The sequence below is a fragment of the Nothobranchius furzeri genome, chromosome 7 (genome assembly GCF_043380555.1).
Source record: "Nothobranchius furzeri strain GRZ-AD chromosome 7, NfurGRZ-RIMD1, whole genome shotgun sequence".
Taxonomy (NCBI): Eukaryota; Metazoa; Chordata; class Actinopteri; order Cyprinodontiformes; family Nothobranchiidae; genus Nothobranchius; species Nothobranchius furzeri.
Window position 1 is genome coordinate 66103331 of NC_091747.1, and position 20000 is coordinate 66123330.

General features: G+C 46.7%; 1 protein-coding gene across 4 annotated transcripts in view; it reads right to left on the minus strand.

Moving 5' to 3' along the window:
- Positions 1–20000, minus strand: part of si:dkey-9i23.16 (uncharacterized) — a 33846-nt gene that overhangs the window by 4950 nt on the left and 8896 nt on the right. For all 4 annotated transcript variants that reach the window (XM_054751903.2, XM_054751902.2, XM_054751905.2 and 1 more), the window contains 2 exons: positions 8320–8413; positions 7535–7645 (listed from right to left, as the gene is read on the minus strand). In XM_054751903.2, the coding sequence (XP_054607878.2) occupies positions 7535–7645; positions 8320–8400 (192 nt within the window). In that variant the 5' untranslated portion in view covers positions 8401–8413. The remainder of the gene's footprint in view (positions 1–7534; positions 7646–8319; positions 8414–20000) is intronic.

The window sequence follows — 20000 nt, forward strand, 5'->3', positions numbered from 1 at the left end:
CATCTCCGACCCTTACCGTGCCCCTGGGATACTTTTTAAAAACGCCAGAAGCTGTCGGAGCGGACTTCTTACCAGACCTGGCCGGGGAACCCCTTGGGATTTACCCGGAGGAGCTGGCTCCGGCAGCTGGGGAGAGGGAAGTCTGGGCCTTTCGATGCTACTGCCCCCGCAACCCGACTCCAGATAAGCGGATGAAAATGGATGGATGGATGGACGAATAACAGATTTACACGTAAGTAGTTTAAATAGAGTGCTTTGCTGTTTGATTGTATAAACTGAACGCCAAGAGAAATCACTAGTTTGATTTTTTTCCATGAATAAAATAAATATGTCAGGCAGGAGCGTCTCAGGATCTGTCTGAGATCGGTCTCGGTGAGACAGATAATAGCAATCCAAAGTGCTTTTTATGTGTGATCTGACAATTGATCAACCATTGCTTAAAAATAAAATACAGCTTAGCCGGTTAATTGCTGTGATCATAAAACACGTAAACGGCAGCACGCAGAACTCACGAGGCAACGTTTTACGTGATGTTTACTTGCTGCTGTGAGTAATAAGACAGAAAAAGCCACGCCAAAATAAGTTTAGGAAGCCCACTAAGAATCATAATAAAAGCATTTAAAATAAACACCATACACAGTTGAGGAAACGTTGGTTTAAGTACCTGATATGAAGCGGTCGCTGCATAAGCAAAAACCTTTACTCTCGGGGTCCCACAGTTTCATTTTAGCCCGGTCACTAGCGCGTTTTATTACAATGATCCAACGTTTGCGGCGCTCCGGATCTTGGGGAATCCTGTAGACGGCTCATTCCTTATGTCGTCCGCATCTGTTCTGCATCCTGGGGCACAACAGGAATCTACCATATTTCCTGTCTGATTGAGTTTTCTGACAATAACAAATAGTCCAGCTGCCAGCTTCTACCTGCCAAGATGGCGCCGTTTCGATTTGAACTGTTGCATGCTGGGAGAAGTGACGTCAACTCCCGGAGCTCTATATACACATTGTCACACCTGGACTCAGAAGGCCCTGGGTCACCAAGAACTCACTAACTGTTGTGCAGTGACTGAACGAGCAAGCAGCATTTACATTATAATCTGAACATTATGACCCGTTCACAGGACTGCCCTCTTTGCCATGATGGATGGAAGCCATGGAACAAGCCTGTTTGTAGCCTTTTTTCTTTCTTTTATTGAGTTGATTTCACAGTAAAATACTAACAGTTTTTGATTAACCTCTCATCTACAGACATAAACCCACTACCTATCTGGCCTAAAACTCCAAAAAGTTCTACTCAGTGCTTGTTTGCATACAAGAAGAAGTAACAAAACCACTCAAGGTCTCCTGCAAAGGTCCTGCACTCTGCGTTAAGCCAGACTTCAGCCTTCCTCACTCTGAGGAAAGTCAACTGGAATTATAAATAACTTTACAGCTTAAAAGTCTACATAATCATATGTGATGAATGAACAAGATGTTTAAATCTAATGATTGAGTAATCTGTGCTTACACCAATGAATATAAAATGATCCATTTCAGATCTTATCTACACCAGATCAGTATGTGCTTGGTTTAACAAGTTAATCGATATCTACACTCATACACATTATAATAAGATACGTATTAATGTTAATATTCACTTCACATAAGTGTTTTAAAACATTCACATTCACAAAGTGTTAACCACCTTTGTATCTGAAGGAAGGCGTGGCTTCTGAAAATGTTTTGGTAAGCCCTCAAGACATGGCACATTCTGATTTGCCAGAATTTGTGAACAATGAGTTTATGAAAACAAGAATTACTTCCCGATTAGTTCAGTTTCCAGCTGACTCCCAATTTGGTCAAATCGGGGAAGAACCCTTTTTGAAACCATCTCCTTTGACCTTCAGCCAAAGCCTCTCTGAGACACTGCCAGTTTTTTACCGACAAACGGCTCTTTTCAGAGCTACTCCACACCTTAGAAATCTAACCTGCAGACCCCTAGTTGCATCTCATGGCCGGTGAAGCTGAACTCAGTGGAAGCTACTAATCTGTGAGTATTGTGGTTTTGACATCCAGTGACCTCACCACTCTGACCACGCCCCTCCAGACCACCGTGATCAACTCATACAAGGGTATCGTAGCCTGCATACTGAAGTCGGATCACTTTTATAAATAAACAACTCTTTTGTTTATAAAAAAACAACAATTTATTTTACAACCCAGACTTCACAAACCCTCAGATACAAAGAATGGTTTTGCTAAAACATCTAGCTACCATTACAACATTTCACACATCATATTAAATCACATCTCATTATTCATATCTTGTCATGTATCATTATTAGTTTAGGAAAAATAATTAAATTAATTTTATAAACTATATACTGACTCTGTCTGAATTAATACCACGAGTATATACGGTCCCTGAATAAGTAAAAGTAACTAGAATCTTCTTATTAATCATTCAAAGATCAATCAGGTTGACATTTCATATTTGTATGGAATATCACTTCTTGTTAGTCATTTTCAATAAAGTTGTAATGTTTCAGTTTCATTACACCAGGTCAGATTAACATTCATGTGTTTCATGAGAAAGATGAGATGATGACTGTGTTGGAGCTGAATTGATAACTGGGACGTGTTTATACTACTTATTTAGTATTGATAATCCTATATTTCACCACGGAGGACGTGTGTCCACTGTAGTGAAATTAGAGAGAATTATTTATTATAATATTATTGTTCCAATAAAGGATTACATGTCTGAAAATTATGGTATTTATTAGAATGATGAGCATCGCCATTATGATATATCTTGTCTCCCCGGAGTAGCAGCTGAAGCCGGCTACTCCGCCAGCAACCAACACCCGTAGGGATCAGAACGTTTTTACTTATTTTATAATCTGCTCCAGTGCAAAGTGCAAAGTTTATCACAAAATACTATAAATCCAGCAGCTTGGACGCTGAGCCTCAAACTCTGATAGTAGGAGTTTTTCGTGTGAAGAATAAGAATGTAAACGGCACAAACACCAGGACTGCTGCTTTTCCAAGGACACAGTCACTGATATAAGAGACCCAGCAGCTAATCAGCTCATAATTCATGTTTGTGCTAATGACATCGGGAAAAGACAGTCAGAGATGCTGAAGGAGGACTTTACTGCTTTGTTGAAATCACTCAGCTCTCTGAAAACAAAGGTGTTCACCAGTGACCTGCTCCCACCGGTCAGAAGAGGGGTTGAAAGATTCTCCCGGATTTTCTCCTTTAACTCCTGGTTATCTTCTACATGCTACAGAGAATGTTTTCTTCGTCCATCACTTTAACTTCTTCTGGGATCGCAGACACTTCTTCTTTCCAGATGGAATTCTTTTAAATAAGGTTCAATCAAGCCTTCTGCACATTCTACGTGTTTCTTCTGCCTCCCTTACAAATGAGATTAGAAGACAAGCAGATCATGATCAGGAAATCACAACACAGCACACCTGCTATCATAAAGGTTACATCTAATCTGCCATGCCGAGGAGAACAGCTACCAGGATGTTCCAAACCAACAAGATAACGCTCTTCAGCAGACCTCTGACCACACAGGAAAGCCCTCACAACCTTCAAAATCTTCAGATAGACTATGGATTCCCTCTCTTTTCTGGTCACTTCCAGGGTCACTTAAACCCCTGATCCACTTAGTAGATGCCTGCCTCCATGCCCCCCACAATTCACCCCTCGCCCCACCTACCCAGGCATCTCCGAAGAGCTTTCGATTGCTGTCTGAGTTTTACTGGGTCCAGATTTCATGAAAGATGTCACTCATGAATATTTCCAGGAAATGTGGACCTAATGAAGTGTTAGTATTCCCTATCTCTGTTATAATATCTACAAGAATGTACAGGAAAGTGCCTATTTGCTCACATAATCCAAGAAACCTGCTAACGGTTCCTTATCAGGCCCATTCTACACAGGCTCCTCCCACCATCTCCATGAAGGTGGCTTTCTTAAATGTTAGATCTCTTAGCAACAAGTCATTTTAGTAAGTGATCTCATCTCTGCTCATAATCTTGATTTCATGTTTTTATCTGAAACGTGGCTAAACGACAGTAGCTGTGCACCAGTTCACCACTAAACTTCACTTCTCTAAACGTTCTTGGATGGGACAGATGTGGTGGTGTAGCTGATGTTTGTAGGGACTCATCTCTCTGTAGACAGCTAGTGTGTGGTGCTTCCTACAGACCTCCAAGATCATGCACTCTTTCCTACAAAACTACACTGAGCTTCTCTCTGTTCTCACAACAAACTTTGCAAATCTTCTCATAACTGGTGACTTTAATATTCATGTTGATGATGCTGGTGACATATCTGCAGAACAACTCATTAGGGTGCTTGAACTATTTGGTCTTCAACAAAATGCCCATAATCAAACCCAGGATCTGGGACTTAATCATAACAAAGATGTGGATGTGTCGATCATGGTTGTTCAGGATGTGGGTCTATCTAACCATTTCTGTGTTTTTCTGAGATATCCGTGTCCGTTCTAGAAAAAGCTTCGGACAGGCCATCCGAAGCGAACCCTCTTTAACCCAAAGTCTTCGACAAGCTAAAAGCTGCCTACAGCTGACACAGCAAAATGGTTCCTGCAGAACAAAGCTGACACAGCAAGATTCCTTAAGAATCCATTCAAGAAGCAAACTAGTTCCAACCTGTTGTGACCTGGAGATGACTCTGGACTAACCTGGTCGTACTGCGGCTAATCTATGGACTTCGGTACTTTGGGGTCACCCGACCCCCCTGACATCTCGGATCCAAAAGAGGGTCACCATTTGGGGTACGTAGACATGACGGATTGCGTCTAATGTGTCTTTGATAAGAACTTCATAGTTAAATGCAAACCAAATTCTTTTCACCCAGAACTCAAGTCTTCTAGATACGAAGGTTCTGATAACATCACATTCACACATAGTCACCATACATCACCTCCCATCTCCTCAGATTCATTCATCCACAGTAGCCTTGGTTAACTTGTCATGTTTTTAATTGTTTGGAAAATAAATTCTTACTTTCTGTAAATCTGACTCTCTTCTTGAAGTAGCACAAAGTGTGTTTGATCCCGGAAAAAGCAAAGAATCCTAGAATCTCCTGACTAAACATTCAAAGACCAAGCAGGTTGATATTCTATATTTATATAGAATATTACATCTTACTGGTCATAAGTAAAGGTAATATAATAAGCTTAAAAGCATCAACATTTACCTCCCTACACTGGGCATCACCAACAATCCCTGCACCGATTGGATGAAAGGGTGAATCAGATTAGATAAATAACATGGAGCCGGTCCATTCAAACATTTAAAAACAAACAACAAGACTTTGAAGAAAATCCTAAAAGACACTGGGAGCTAGTGTAGGGATGCTGAGACGGGTGTGATGTGCTCTTCCCTCCTGGTACCGGTCAGTAACCTGGCTGCTGCATTCTGGACCATCTGAAGTTTTGCTATGGAGACCTGCTTAGAGAGACAATGTGTAGTTTTCACCATTGATTTCTGGAAATATTTATCAAAATGTTGTTGAAAATGAATTAGATGATGCCCAGTTGTTGAAAATTATTTGCAGCTTTATAACATATAACCATTACAATCAGGTCTAAACTACATGGGAGTGGGTCTCTGGACAACGCCATATTAAATGCCATGTTTCCTTCTACAGGGGCCCATGAGGAAAAACCACATTTAGAAATGTGTAACAAATGGTCTTAAATGTTGTAGTTTTACACATTTACCTCCACTTGTTGCCAGTGATGAAAAGGAGTTTGATATGCTTGTTGTGTTGCTGAAGTTTGCACTCCTCAGGGCTTTTTGACCCTGATTGGAATCCGTTGGTAAGGTCTTATTCCAACAGAAAAATACTGTTTGTTTGCAACGATTTAGGTATCTACTGCCCCCTATAACCAGGGGAAATACACACTGTCACTTTAATGCTTGCATTCAGCTTTTTACAATAGTCCAGCCTAGTGGTGATGAAGATGACAGTTTCCAGATGTTTTTTGGGGAGAAACGGCCTAATCCTGGCTTTTCTCCTAAAACAAAAATAGCTAGATCTGACCATTCCATTGACGTGGTTATCCAGTTTGAGCTCCATATCCAGCTTCACCTCCAGATTGGTAACTACTGTCTAATCAAGAGGTGCTAATAAAGAAGAGTTGACTCCTTGTGACCCTACGTGACTGCTTGTCAGGCCAAACAGGACAGGCCAGGCTCCGTCTTACTCTGGTTGAAACACAGATAGTTTTGAGACATCCATAGTTTGATGTCCTCCAAGCAGTAACAATAGTGGTTGAAGGAAGTTATTGTGTTATTGCGTCTTAACAGAATATAGATTTGACATTCATTCGCATATAGATGAAACTTGACATTGTGCTTACAGGAGATGTTGCCCAGTGGTAGCAGATAGAGGGAGAAGAAGAGGGGGGGCCAGGATGGAACCCTGGGGTACTCCCCAAGGCAAATCAGCCGTGAGAGATGAAAAATCTCCTCGTTTTACACAGAAACTCCTCCCTGAAACTCATTTTTGTTCTAACCTGGAGAGCCCTGCATGGACAGACTCCAGTAAACATTAGTAGATATCTGCAACCGTATACTTCATCCAGGCCTTTGAGGTCTTCTGACAAAGGCCTGCTCACTGTCCCAATGGCCAGACTCAGGACTAAAGGAGACAGAGCCTTTTCCTCCGTGGCTCCAGGACTCTGGAATTCTCCTCCTCTGTCTCTGAGGTCTGAGGACTCGGTGGCCTCTTTTGAAAAACAGCTTAAGACTCACCTGTACAAACCTGCCTATGTTTGAATTTTAATGTTATTACTGTTTATTGATTCTGTTTGATTTTTTTTCTTTCTTGTACCTGACTATGTTATATTTTATTTAAATTTTCTTTTATGTGAGTGCTTGAAGGCGCATTGAAATGCGCTATACAAATAAAGTTTTACTTACTTTCTGAGCCTCGGCTACATTGAGGAGCCCAGGACAGGTCGAAGTTGTTTGTGACACCATTTCTTCTATTTCTGATTTAAAAGCAGGCCAAACATTCAACCCGGATCATGCCATTCATGGGCCTGCTTCAGTTGTAGGTTCATAGGAAAATAGAGCGGTACGGCTAGGGCATATCGGCCAGCATCATCGGGCAACAGAAAACATCATTCCTTGCAACAAGCCAAATGAACAGACTTGTTGCTTGAATCATTATTTGTACAACAACATGAGAAAATGGCAGTAGTGACAAGGTTTGGTCAGCTTCAGAACTAAAAATATTCCTCACTGCACTGATGTGGAAAACCAGTACACATTTAGGTTTTACTCCGCCTGCCAAGTGAGAGTTCCAAGTGGCAATTGAGATGCTCTCTCGAAATCGCCAACTCATACCGGATGACGACCTGCTCCAAACCGTTCCAGACCACTCTATGGAACCGAAGCAGCTCAGTGTTTACTCATGATAACAGTCGCAAATTGTCACATAAAAAATTTACAAAGTTGAAACTGAACTAAATAGTCGGAGTAAGAATCTGACTTAAGGTACACACCACAGCTCCTAGGATGAAGGAGAGAATGAAGAGATTTGGTAGAATTGGGTCAGAGTGATACATTGGGATGGACAGCAGCACTTGGAACAGCCCCAGCAAGATGGTCGCCGTCTGTTGACACAGGAACATACAAGAACACACAAGAGCTCAAAAAATATACATGTAAAGTTTGCAAAAACATGGCGGACATTACCGATGTTTAATTTTGTCAGATGAAAAACTAAAACTCTTCAGACCAATCGACCAACCTGATCATCTCTAAACTGCAAAAATATTGCCAATAAAAAAAATCCTGAAAACTTCCAACTGTAATTGTCTGTTGACAATTTGCATGGACAAACACTTCTTTTCAGTGATACATCAGAATTCATCTCTGATCTTTGCAGAAGCAACAAATTCGTTGGGGCATTCGACTTGATCTGGGTAGTGAAGGTTTTAAAGGTGCTAAACACATGATGAGATATTTTCTTGGTTTTATAACGTTCGTGCAGCACTAAAGCACCAAACTAAATTACGTTTTGAACAGTTCTTTATTAAAGTTGTTAGGATAATGTTGAATCTCACTCCATGCAACTCCATCAGCACTCACCTCTCTAAACATTTATTCACACAACGAACGCATAATCATCACTGTAATCCGTTACAGATCAATATTTAAAAATTTTCAGATGTTTTCCAGTGTTTAATTACAGAACCCTAACCCACATCTGCCAGTTTGGGAGGCATAGTGCAAAACCTTTTGCAAATCATAGATCTAGTCATGAAGATGAGTGTGTTGGTCTCACCGCAGCACTTTCAGGGTCAAACCAAGTGATCAGACGAAGTAATCGGAGTCCGGAAAGTGGTGCTGCATCTCCAGAAGCCATGATGGACACCAAACTAAAAGTAGATTCCACAGAATAGTGAGATTTGACAATGTCACTTCAATGTGACACAAAAAAAATGCTGGAGCTCAAAGTATGAGGACTAGAAGACAAGGGGTGTTTCTCAATGTTAAGGAACCTTGCCTTGATATCTTGGCCTCGCCCCAGTTGCCTAGGAGATACGTCATCAAGAGCCACCAAGATGTGTTCCAATCGGTTCCAATGTTCATGTTCTACCGAGGCGTGTGTTCTCTGTTTGTTAGCCGTTTAGCTAGCTGAGCAAGGACGCATGGGAGGTGTCTTGCCTAGCCTTGGTCAAAAATTTTCCAGAATACATTGCGGTATTTTCTAAAGAATGGCGGATCAGAAGCCGGCAGCTACTTCGGGAACAAATTTCAAGTTTAAAAGTAAGCCAACTAATTTAAAATGTTTTTTTTTAGATCCAAAAAAGTTGTCTATTTTTGGTTAGTTTCATAGTAGTTGCAGCTTCGTTGGCTAGTGGGTAGTAACTCACTTATATTTTTGATTTAATAAATATATACACAATTTAAAAAGTAAAAGACTCGTTATACATTTATATTGAGACTAATGCGTATAAAATATAACGTTGTATCCCGTGTCACGTGATGTTACGTGACCGCCGTGGAAGCCGCAGTCATGTTATGCAAGTATGCTCCATTTAACTATTTTCTTTGACCAAGGAAGGACAGTGTCCTCGTAAGTAAGGCGCCTGGCCTCGCCAGACATTGCCTCGCAAGGCCAGGCACCTTGACATTGAGAAACACCCAAGGATGTCTGGAGCCAACAAACAAAACACCAGAGATGTCTGGAGCCAACAAACATGCCACCCAGCTCCTGGTGCAATCTACTGTCATCTCCCACCTCGATTACTGCAATGCCCTTCTAACTGGTCTTCCAGGCTGTACTGTGAGACCTCTTCAAATGGTCCAGAATGCAGCGGCGCGTCTGGTCTTCAATCAGCCAAAAAGAGCACACGTCACCCCTCTGTTCATTGAGCTCCACTGGCTACCGCTAGCAGCACGCATCAAATTCAAATTGCTAACACTAGCATACAAAGTCCGAGATGGTACGGCTCCCATCTACCTGAATCCTCTTGCAAAGGCTTACGTCTCGGCCCGGCCGCTCCGGTCATCACAGGATGGTCGGCTAGCAGTGCCTACACCACGCTCAGGACAATCCAGACTTTTCTCATGCATCGTTCCACAAATGTGGAATGACCTTCCAAGCACTACCAGAACAGGAGCTTCCTTTTCTATTTTCAAGAAACTCCTGAAGACCCTGCTCTTCAGAGAGCATCTTCTAAACTAGCACCCTCCCTGCACCCGTCCCCCCTCTCTACTGTCCACTCCTTGTTCCCTCCTCTCCATGACTGATGTCAATGTTGTTGTTGTTAGCCTCAAGGGCAACATGCCGATTATCACGTGTAAGTCGCTTTGGACAAAAGCGTCTGCTAAATACATAAACATAAACAACTAACAAAACACCAGAGATCTTTTCAGCTGGTTTCTGAAGTTCCTAGCATCCTTCCCCATGAAGCCAACTCACCACCAGGTAGTGGCCATTTGATAGCTCTGCCCCACTCTTCATCCAAGTATCCAAGACATACGGTCGCAGATCAGACGAAACAACAACAAAGTCGATCATCGAGCTGCGGCCTGAGGTATCCTGATGCCAAGAGCACTAATGCAGCATAAAGCTGCTGGCATCGTCATTTCCTGCGGTAAGGCATTTTGCGTCACTTCCTGTTTTCAGTGTTGCACTACATGTAGCTGTTCTGCATTTGTGGCTCGCTAAAATTGATTACATTTCTCTGTATTAGGACATTTATGAGTTATGTAGCACATAAGCATGCTAAAACACACATTTCTGTTGATCCACCTAGCTTTTAGGGAACCATTTGAGTTCGCACACAGTTCATTTGGTGTTGAACGGGTTGCTCTTCCAGTTAGCTTAGCCTCAGCATGGCTATGGTGTTACATCCCCGACTCTCTAGGAGAGATTAGGGGGGAGTAATAAATGTTATGTGTGGATTAAATAATAATAAAGTGCAGTGTCGCTTAAAACCAAGACTTTTATTACAAAAACGGGATATTTACAAGGAACTAAAAAGCAATACTATATACAAAACAAACGCAGATATTCAAGAGGAGAAACGAAAAGCGCCAACCCAGAAGGGGATGGGGATAAACAACCGATAATATTAATATTAATATCTAAATACAAAAGGGGAGATCTTAAATCGAGGTCAAATAGCCGGTCCAAAGTCAAAATACCAAATTGTCTTAATCCTAAATCTCAATTCCAAAACGAGTTATCAACTCGTGAGCAAACCGAATTTTATCAAAGGAAGCGACCGAGGAGAAGAGAGCAGAATAAACTGTTGCCAGTCTACTCTACCCTTAGACCTTCTCAAAGAACTGATGGCTGAGGGGCAGTTTTTAACAGCTGTCCAGGAATTATGACTGGTTTTGAGCAGCTGGGCACCGGGAGACAGGCGAGACAAAGGCCATTGAGGCCATCTTGTGGCCAAAAAGGGGCACGGCACGTAACATATGGCTACTTCTGTCTCTAAGTCTCCATCTCCTATCGCTTGCTCTCTGTGTCAGATGTTTAGTTACTCCTCTGCCTCCTTTAGTGATAATGGTACGTGTAATAAATGTAGCATTTTTGTAGCTTTGGAGGCGAGGGTGTCGGAATTGGAGGCCCGGCTCCACGCTGTTGAAAAGCCTGTAGATAGCCGTAGCTGCTTAGTTAACATGGAGCAAACTAGATCAGAACCACCCAGTAACGGTCCTCCAGCAGAACCCGAGCAGCCGGGACTTCAGGCCGGCTGGGTGACGGTACGCAGGAAGCATAGAACCCAGCCCGTGGGCCACCACCAACCCGTCCACGTTTCTAATAGATTTTCCCCGCTCAGTGACGCACCCACTGACAAGCCGACTCTGATCATTGGCAGCTCCATAGTCAGAAACGTGGCATTAGAGACTCCAGCAACCATAGTTAAATGTTTACCTGGGGCCAGAGCGGGAGACATTAAATCTTATCTGAAACTGCTGGCTAAGGATAAGCGTAAATACAGTAAGATTGTTATTCACGCTGGCGGTAACGACACCCGGTTACGCCAATCGGAGGACACTAACATTAATGTTGCTTCGGTGTGTAAGTTTGCCAAAACAATGTCAGACTCCGTAATTTTCTCTGGCCCCCTGCCTGATCGGACCAGTGACGACATGTTTAGCCGCATGCTGTCCTTCAACCACTGGTTGTCTAGGTGGTGTCCTGAAAACAACGTGGGCTACATTGATAATTGAAAAACTTTTTTCATTCAGACCTATTAGTCAATCCTTTACCAATTAATAGTTACAGTTCTTTTGAACATCTTATTCTTAGATTGCAAAACTGTAAAACCACTCTTGTTTGTAGTTTTGTATCGTCCACAAGGCCCTTACTCTGAGTTTTTGGATCAGATCTCTGATTTTTTTTTTATCAGATTTGGTGCTAAATACTGATAAGGTCATTGTAGTGGGGGATTTCAACATTCATGTGGACATCGAAAATGATAGCCTCAATGTAGCCTTTAGCAATATCTTAGACTCAATTGGTTTTACTCAAAGAATGCATAGCTCCTCCCACTCCTGCCATCATACATTAGACCTTGTGCCAACTTATGGCATGGAGTGTGAGGAAAAACGAAATTTCCACATAATCGAGTCCTCTCAGACCACTAGTTGATAACCTTTGCGTTTTATATAACTGAGTTCTCCAGACAAGAAAGTTAATTTAACTATATTCAACTCAATTCAGTTTATTTAAAAAGCACCAAATCACGACAAGGGTCATCTCAAGGACCTTCACACAGTAAACATTCGAATACAGGTCAGTTTATTAAGCCAATCAGTAAAAGCTTTCCTATATAAGGAACCCAGCAGGTTGCATCCAGTCACTGACTAGTGTCAGAGTCTACAGCAATCATCATTCTAAGCAAGCATGCAGCGACAGTGGAGAGGAAAACTCCCTTTTAACAAGAAGAAAAATGACTCACTGGGTATGGAAAAGACAGAGCAGACACACACACACACACACACACACACACACACACTCGTACACATAACACATTAAAAGACCACAGTAAGCACTAGGCTGAGCTCAGATTGGACAGGTAATGAAAGACGCGCCATCAAGGGAGCCATCTGCCTCGACAGCAGCAAAACCATGGCAGCAGCCAAGACACCAATCCAGGGCGCCCTGGGAGGGAGGGTGGCAACCCCTACCACTACCTGGGCACTACCCAAGGAGCGCCCCAGCCGCCTCCACCGAACACCGGTCCTGAGGCAGAGGGCTCCACAGAGGAAACACTAGAAGGATTAAAATACGTAACATGTAAAATCACAAGAGCTGATACTGATAGTAAAATATCCAATAAAATGTGATTATACAAATAAAACAACATAAATGTGTAACACAACAGTTATTAAAAATAAATAAATAAATAAATAAATAAGTAAGTAAAACAAGCAATGCACTAAATAGTAATCAGTTAAAAGCTAAACTAAAAAGGTGGGTCTTGAGCCTGTTCTTAAAAACATGAACATTCTCTGCGACCCCGAGATCCTCCAGCAGCCCGTTCCAGAGGCGAGGGCCGTAATAACTAACAGACGCCTCGCCGTGAGTGTGTGTCCTGACTTTAGGAATGACAAGGAGACGGCTGCCAGAGGAGCGCAGGGACTGCGAGGGTTCATTTGGTAAAAGCAGTTGTGAGAGATAAGACAGGCCAATACCATTAAGACACTTGAAAACCATTAAAAGTATCTTAAAATTGATCCTGAAACATACAGGGAGCCAATGCAGTGATTCTAAAACCGGAGTGATGTGCTCCCGCTTCCTGGTCTTCGTCAGGACAGTAGTGTAACAGAATGAAATGACTGTTTTCTACCTAAAAGTCATTTCCCCCCTCTCCTCAACGAGAACTAATCTGCATGAGATATTGCTCAAGGTCTCATGCATTTGCTTCTTAACTGTTTCCTTTCCAGCCCAAGAGAAGAATGAAGATAAAGGACTCTTTCTTTTTAATAAATCAAAGAACTCTATTTTTAATAAGCTAATCAAACAAAGTGTTAGTCAATAATAAAATGTGAACCAATTTGTGTAATGAAAATATTAATTACTTGATATTATAATCCTATAGAATATAATAAGTAATGCAACTTTAAATGTTTCCACTAGAGACTGACTACACGTAGCGTTAAGACACATGCCACATTGGTTTTATTGATCCAACCAGAATCTTCCAGATCTGACGGAGGCGTGGTTTTGGTGGTGCTAGGTAAATCTGTCCTCTTTTCATTCGACCGTAAATCAAAACATCCAAATTATAAAACTATGCCCACGTCATCTTAGACTTCAGTTCAAAGCGTTCTAGAGAAGTTGTCGGAGTGGCCAATCCATAACTTTCCTCTTCATCCGAAAGAACCTAACGACAAGCTGGAAAATCTGTTGCTGTTCCACCTGCTGCAACGGTTCCTTTCAGAATAAAAGCTGAATCATCACGACCCCTTTTTGGGTCTTGCTAGATGCCAATAAAGCTGTCGTGACCTGGGAGTATCTCAAAGACAGGACTGGTCGGCAGCCACGGCTGTGCTACAGGCTTCGGCTCCAGAAAGGTCCAAGCTGGACCTCTACACCTCCTGATCTAGACGAGGACTTCCGCCAAGGGTACGTAGACCGGCAGAATGGCGTCTTAATGTGTGTTATAAATCTTTCAAACCAAAAGCTTAGCGCAAAACATCATCTTCACTCCCATCAGAACTAATCGTTTCTCCGGATTTGCTGGTTCTGAACATTTCACATATACACCATCTTCAGTCCTACTTCACCTTCACCTTCGTTACAACGAATATCCGCCCCTCCAAAAACTTGCATCCACACCACCTCGTTTCAAAACAAACTCTGTCCACACGTACCCGGATAAATACGTTGTTAAGGACATGCCAGACCTGTAGGCGGCAGTACTTCCCCCGTTCTTAACCTCGTCCTTCGTCTGTGGTCTTCTGCAAGGAGCAGTAATTCCTCTTGCAAACACAAACAAGCAAAAAGCGCTTGGACAGTTGATAAAGCGAGCGCAGCTCTGAGGGCGTCCATGCTGTCGGCTAGTGTAAACACAGGTCGCAAACGTGATGTCAGCATTTTTTTTGTCGCGGAAAGTGACGTTGCGGACCTTAAAACTCCGGTTTTGTCCGTCCACACGCAGACACCCAAAACGGAGAAAACGCAGATCTTCACTTTGGCCGGAGTTTTTAAAAAGATCCGTTTTCGTGTGGAAAAACTCTGTTTTCGTGTGGATGACAGGCCAGAACGTAGAAAAATATCTACGTTGTGGCACATCCCCGGCTACGTGTGGACAGGGCCTCAAAAAAATGGAGAATGTTACCAGCCATCCAGATTCAAGTGGCAAGAAGCGAAGACATTAAACACATCTGCACTGAGCGCTTTTGTTATTTCCTTGCAAACATTCTTGACATTGGAAACATTTTATAGTTCACCTCCCTCCGCTTTCAGAAAGGTAATCTATCTGTCAGGTTCGTTGGCAGATCTGAAGCGTGACTGAGAGTTCTGTTGCCCAGACGCGGAGAGATGGAGATAGCCGGCGTGGTTATCTCCTGAAGGTGTAGTTTGAGGGTTTAGAGGGCTGGTAAGCCTGGAGACTCGATACAAAGTCTGGTGAGAAACGATGACTGAGCAATGAATGAAACGCCGGCACTTCCTTAAGTAGTGTCGGCGTGATGACGTCAGTCGCCACGTTAGTGGCAGGAATGAATGGAATGCAGTCAGCTGGAGGAGTTCGTGACAGGACCCCCCCCTCTAGGGACGGCACCCGAAGTCCCAGGACGGCGGGCCCAGAAGTCTGTCAGCAGGGCAGGATCGACAAACGAGCTCGTAGGCTCCCAAGAGCGTTCCTCAGGCCCGTACCCCTCCCAGTCCACGAGGTACTGCCAACCTCGTCCCCGGCGGCGGGCGTCCAGTATCCTGCGGACCGTGTAGGTGCGATCCGCCTCAACACCGCGGGGCGGAGGCACCCGGACCGGTGGAGGGTGGAGAGGAGAGGAGATCACCGGCTTAAGCTGGGAGACGTGAAAGACCGGGTGGATCCGGAGAGTCGCCGGGAGGCGTAGACGGCAGGTGACTGGATTGATGACCTTGAGGACAGGGAACGGACCCAGGAAGCGAGGAGTGAGCTTCCGGGAGCCAGCCGGCATCCTCAGGTTAGCGGAGGAGAGCCACACCTGGTCGCCAGACCGGAAGACGGGGCCAGGCCGGTGGCGGCGGCGATGCTGACGGGCATACTCCGTGTTGGCCCGGGTGATGGCCGCACGGGCCCGGATCCAGGCGAGCCGACAGCGGCGGACCAGCGTCTGGGCAGCAGGGACCTCCACCTCCGGCACCTGATGATCAAACAGAGGAGGCTGATAACCGTAACAGGTCTCGAAGGGAGACAGACTCGTGGCAGAGGAGGTCTGGAGGTTGTGTGACAGCTCCGCCCACAGGAGGAAGCGGGGCCAGGTGGTCGGCTGGGACGAAGCGAAGCAGCGCAGGTAGCGTCCAAGCTGCTGGTTAGCTCTCTCTGTCTGACCGTTTGTCTGCGGGTGGTATCCAGAGGACAGACTGGTGGAAGCACCGACCAGGCGACAGAACGCCTTCCAGAAGCGTGAGGCGAACTGGGGTCCTCGGTCGGAAACCACGTCCTGAGGGAAACCATGGAGCCGCACCACCTGTTCCAGGAGCAGTTCGGCCGTTCTCTTGGCAGTGGGGAGGCCGGCCAGGGCCACTAAGTGCACGGCCTTGGAGAAACGGTCCGTGATAGTCATTATAGTGTCCAGGTGGTCGACCACCGGCAGTCCCGTGACAAAGTCCAGCCCGATGTGTGACCACGGCCGTTTGGGCACAGGGAGAGGCTGCAACTCTCCAGCGCCGGGTCGGTTGGAGGACTTGGAGCGAGCACACACATCACATGCAGCTGTAAACTCGCGGACGTCCTTCCTCATGGACGGCCACCAGAGAGCCCGACGGAGGAACTGCAGGGTACGGGCTTGTCCTTGATGTCCCGCGAGCCGCGAACAATGCCCCCACGTGAGCGCCTCTTGCCGGCAGGAGGCGGGAACGTAGAGACGGTTCGGTGGGGTCTCCGGCGGCGCTGGATCGCCAGGAAGTGCCGCCTGTATGGACTGCTCCAACGGCCATTGGAGGGAGGCCAGGAAGCGTTGAGTCGGCAGAATGGTCCGAGGCTCCGGGGGGGCGGCATCTGGTGCGAAACGCCGAGAGAGAGCGTCCGCCTTGAGGTTCTTGGAGCCGGGCCGGTAGGCGATATGGAAGTGGTACGGCTCGAAAAAGAGGGCCCACCGAGCCTGACGTGGGTTGAGCTGGCGGGCAGTCTGTAGATGAATGAGATTCTGGTGGTCGGTCCAGATCAGAAAGGGATCGGTGGTCCCCAGGAGCCACTGCCTCCATTCCTCCAGCGCCCATTTTATTGCCAGCAGCTCTCTGTCGCCGACCCCGTAGTTCTGCTGTGTGGGGGAAAACTTCCGGGAGAAGTAGGCACATGGGTGGAGCTTAGAGTCTGGACCCCGTTGCGAGAGAACGGCCCCCGCTCCCACATCTGAGGCGTCCACCTCCACGACGAAGGGCCGGGTCTGGTCCGGGTGGAGGAGGATGGGTTCCTTAGTGAAACGTCCGACCAGCTCATGGAAAGCACGGACAGCCTCTGGAGTAAGGCGAAACGGGCGAGGCTGATTGGTGGTTTTGGTGAGTGAGGTCAGTGGTGCTGCGAGGGAACTGAAGTTGCGTATAAACCTCCGGTAAAAGTTCGAGAAACCCAGGAAGCTTTGCAGCTGCTTCAGGGTCGTGGGTAGAGGCCACTGAGCTACGGCCTGAACCTTCTGGGGGTCCATCTTCAGGCCCTGGGAGGAGATGGTAAAACCCAGGAAGGAGGTGGACTCCTGGTGAAACGCACACTTCTCCAGTTTGCAGTAAAGTCCATGGTCCAGGAGGCGGGACAGAACAGCTCGAACATGACGGATGTGCTCTTCGGCCGTGCGGGAGTAGATGAGGATGTCATCTAGATAAACAAAGACCCAGCGACCCAACATGTCTCTCAGCACATCTGTGATGAACCGCTGGAAGACGGCGGGGCTGTTGCAGAGTCCAAAAGGCATCACCAAATATTCATAGTGGCCAGTGGGCGTGATAAAAGCGGTCTTCCACTCCTCGCCTTCCTTAATACGGATGAGGTTATAGGCGCTGCGCAGGTCCAGTTTAGTAAACACTGCGGCTTGTGTGATGGCGTCCAGAGCGGTGCCCATGAGAGGGAGAGGGTGACGGTCCCGGATCGTTATTTTATTTAACCCTCGATAGTCTATGCAGGGCCGGAGATCCCCCTCCTTCTTTTTAACAAAGAAAAACCCTGCGGCCCCGGGGGAAGTTGAGGGACGGATGAATCCCTTCTGCAGGGCATCAGTTATATAATTGTCCATAGCCCGGGTTTCCGCCGGAGAGAGGGAGAACAAGCGACTCCGAGGGGGGGGTGGTGCCGGGCTGGAGCCTGATCTCCAGGTCGTAGGGTCGGTGAGGAGGTAACCTGGTAGTGGGTTCTTTAGCGAAGACCTGAGCGAGGTCGTGGTATTGAGGAGGGATGAGCGTCAGGTCTACGTCTGTGGGAGGGGCTGCTCCAGTCCGAGGTGCAGGGGAGTCCCGGTGGTTATGGCAACCCGTGCCCCAGGCCAGGACTTTACTGGTGGACCAGGAGATGTGAGGCTCATGGCGGCAGAACCAGGAATGACCCAGGATGAGAGGCGTAGCCGGAGCCTGGATGACCAGGAAGTGGAGGGTCTCCCGGTGTTGGTCAATAGTCATGTGGAGACCCTGGGTTCGGTGGGTGAGAGGGTACGGCATGATGGGCCGGCCGTCCACAGAGGTCACGGGAATGGGTCGGTCGAGGGCGGTGAGGGGTATCTTGAGCCGAGTAACCAGTCCGTGATCGATAAAACACTCCGCAGCCCCAGTGTCTAAATGTGCCTCCAGTCTGGTCGGGCCTTGGTCCAAGTGGAGGGAGACCGGGAGAGTGGTTCGGTGTGGAGCCGGAAAAGTGGAGACTCCGGGCGGGACAGCTCCTACTCCGACCCGGAGGCACCTTTTCCCGGTCGTTTTGGGCACGTGCCACGGTGGTGACCCAAATCCCCACAGTAAGCGCATCTTCCCTCCTGGTAGCGCCGTGCCCGTTCCTCAGGGGGAAGATGTCCCAGCTGCATCGGCTCCTCCGTCGGTTGGTGAGCCGGCCGGCGGGGTGACGTCCTGGTGTGTACGGGGGCTGACATGGTGCTCGGCCGGTTCAGGATGCAGCGGTCCAGTTGGAGAGCCAGATCCACTGCCAGGTCCAGGGAGGTTGGGACCTCGTGCCCGATCATGCCCTCCCGGATTCTCGGTGACAGTCCCTCCAGGTAAACGGCCTTTAGGGCGGCGTCATCCCACCTCAACCGAGCTGCTGTCGTCCGGAAGCGAGAGGTGTACTGAGCCGCCGTCTGGGAGCCCTGGCGAAGCTGAAGCAGCCGCGTCTCGTCCGAGACCTCGCTGCTGGGGTGCACAAAAGTCTTTTTCATCTCCTTTACAAAAGTCTCATAGTCATTGCAGGCAGGAGATTTCTGATTGTAAAGAGCCGCCGCCCATTCACCGGCTCGACCTGTCAGCAGTGAGGTCAGCAGGGCGACGCGAGAGCAGGATGTGGGGTAACGTGCCGGCTGGCACTCGAAAGTCATGGCCAGGGTCGCCAACATGCCCTCCGGGGATCCCCTGGTTCCGTCCCACTTCTCTGGAAGGCTGAGGCGTGGTTCCATCCTGTCAGGAACAGCTGCGGTCTGACGTTGCAGAGCGGTGGTCAGCTGGAGTACTAGCTCGGTGAGTGACTCAATCTTGGTGGCTTGGCGATCAGCTATGGCACGGAGCTGGTTCATGTCTCCCGCATGCTGATCCAAGATTGCGCGCTGTTGAGCCACTTCGGCACGCAGATGCGCGAACTCCGCTGGGTCAACTTGGGGCTCAGTCATCCTGTCAGGTTCGTTGGCAGATCTGAAGCGTGACTGAGAGTTCTGTTGCCCAGACGCGGAGAGATGGAGATAGCCGGCGTGGTTATCTCCTGAAGGTGTAGTTTGAGGGTTTAGAGGGCTGGTAAGCCTGGAGACTCGATACAAAGTCTGGTGAGAAACGATGACTGAGCAATGAATGAAACGCCGGCACTTCCTTAAGTAGTGTCGGCGTGATGACGTCAGTCGCCACGTTGGTGGCAGGAATGAATGGAATGCAGTCAGCTGGAGGAGTTCGTGACACTATCTATAGGTGAATACAAGGATGAGCACACACACACACACACACACACACGCACACACACACACACACACACACACACTCACACACACACACACACACACGCACACACACACACACACACACACACACTCACACTCACACACACACACGCATACGCATAGACAAACACATACACACACACACACACACACACACACACACTCACACTCACA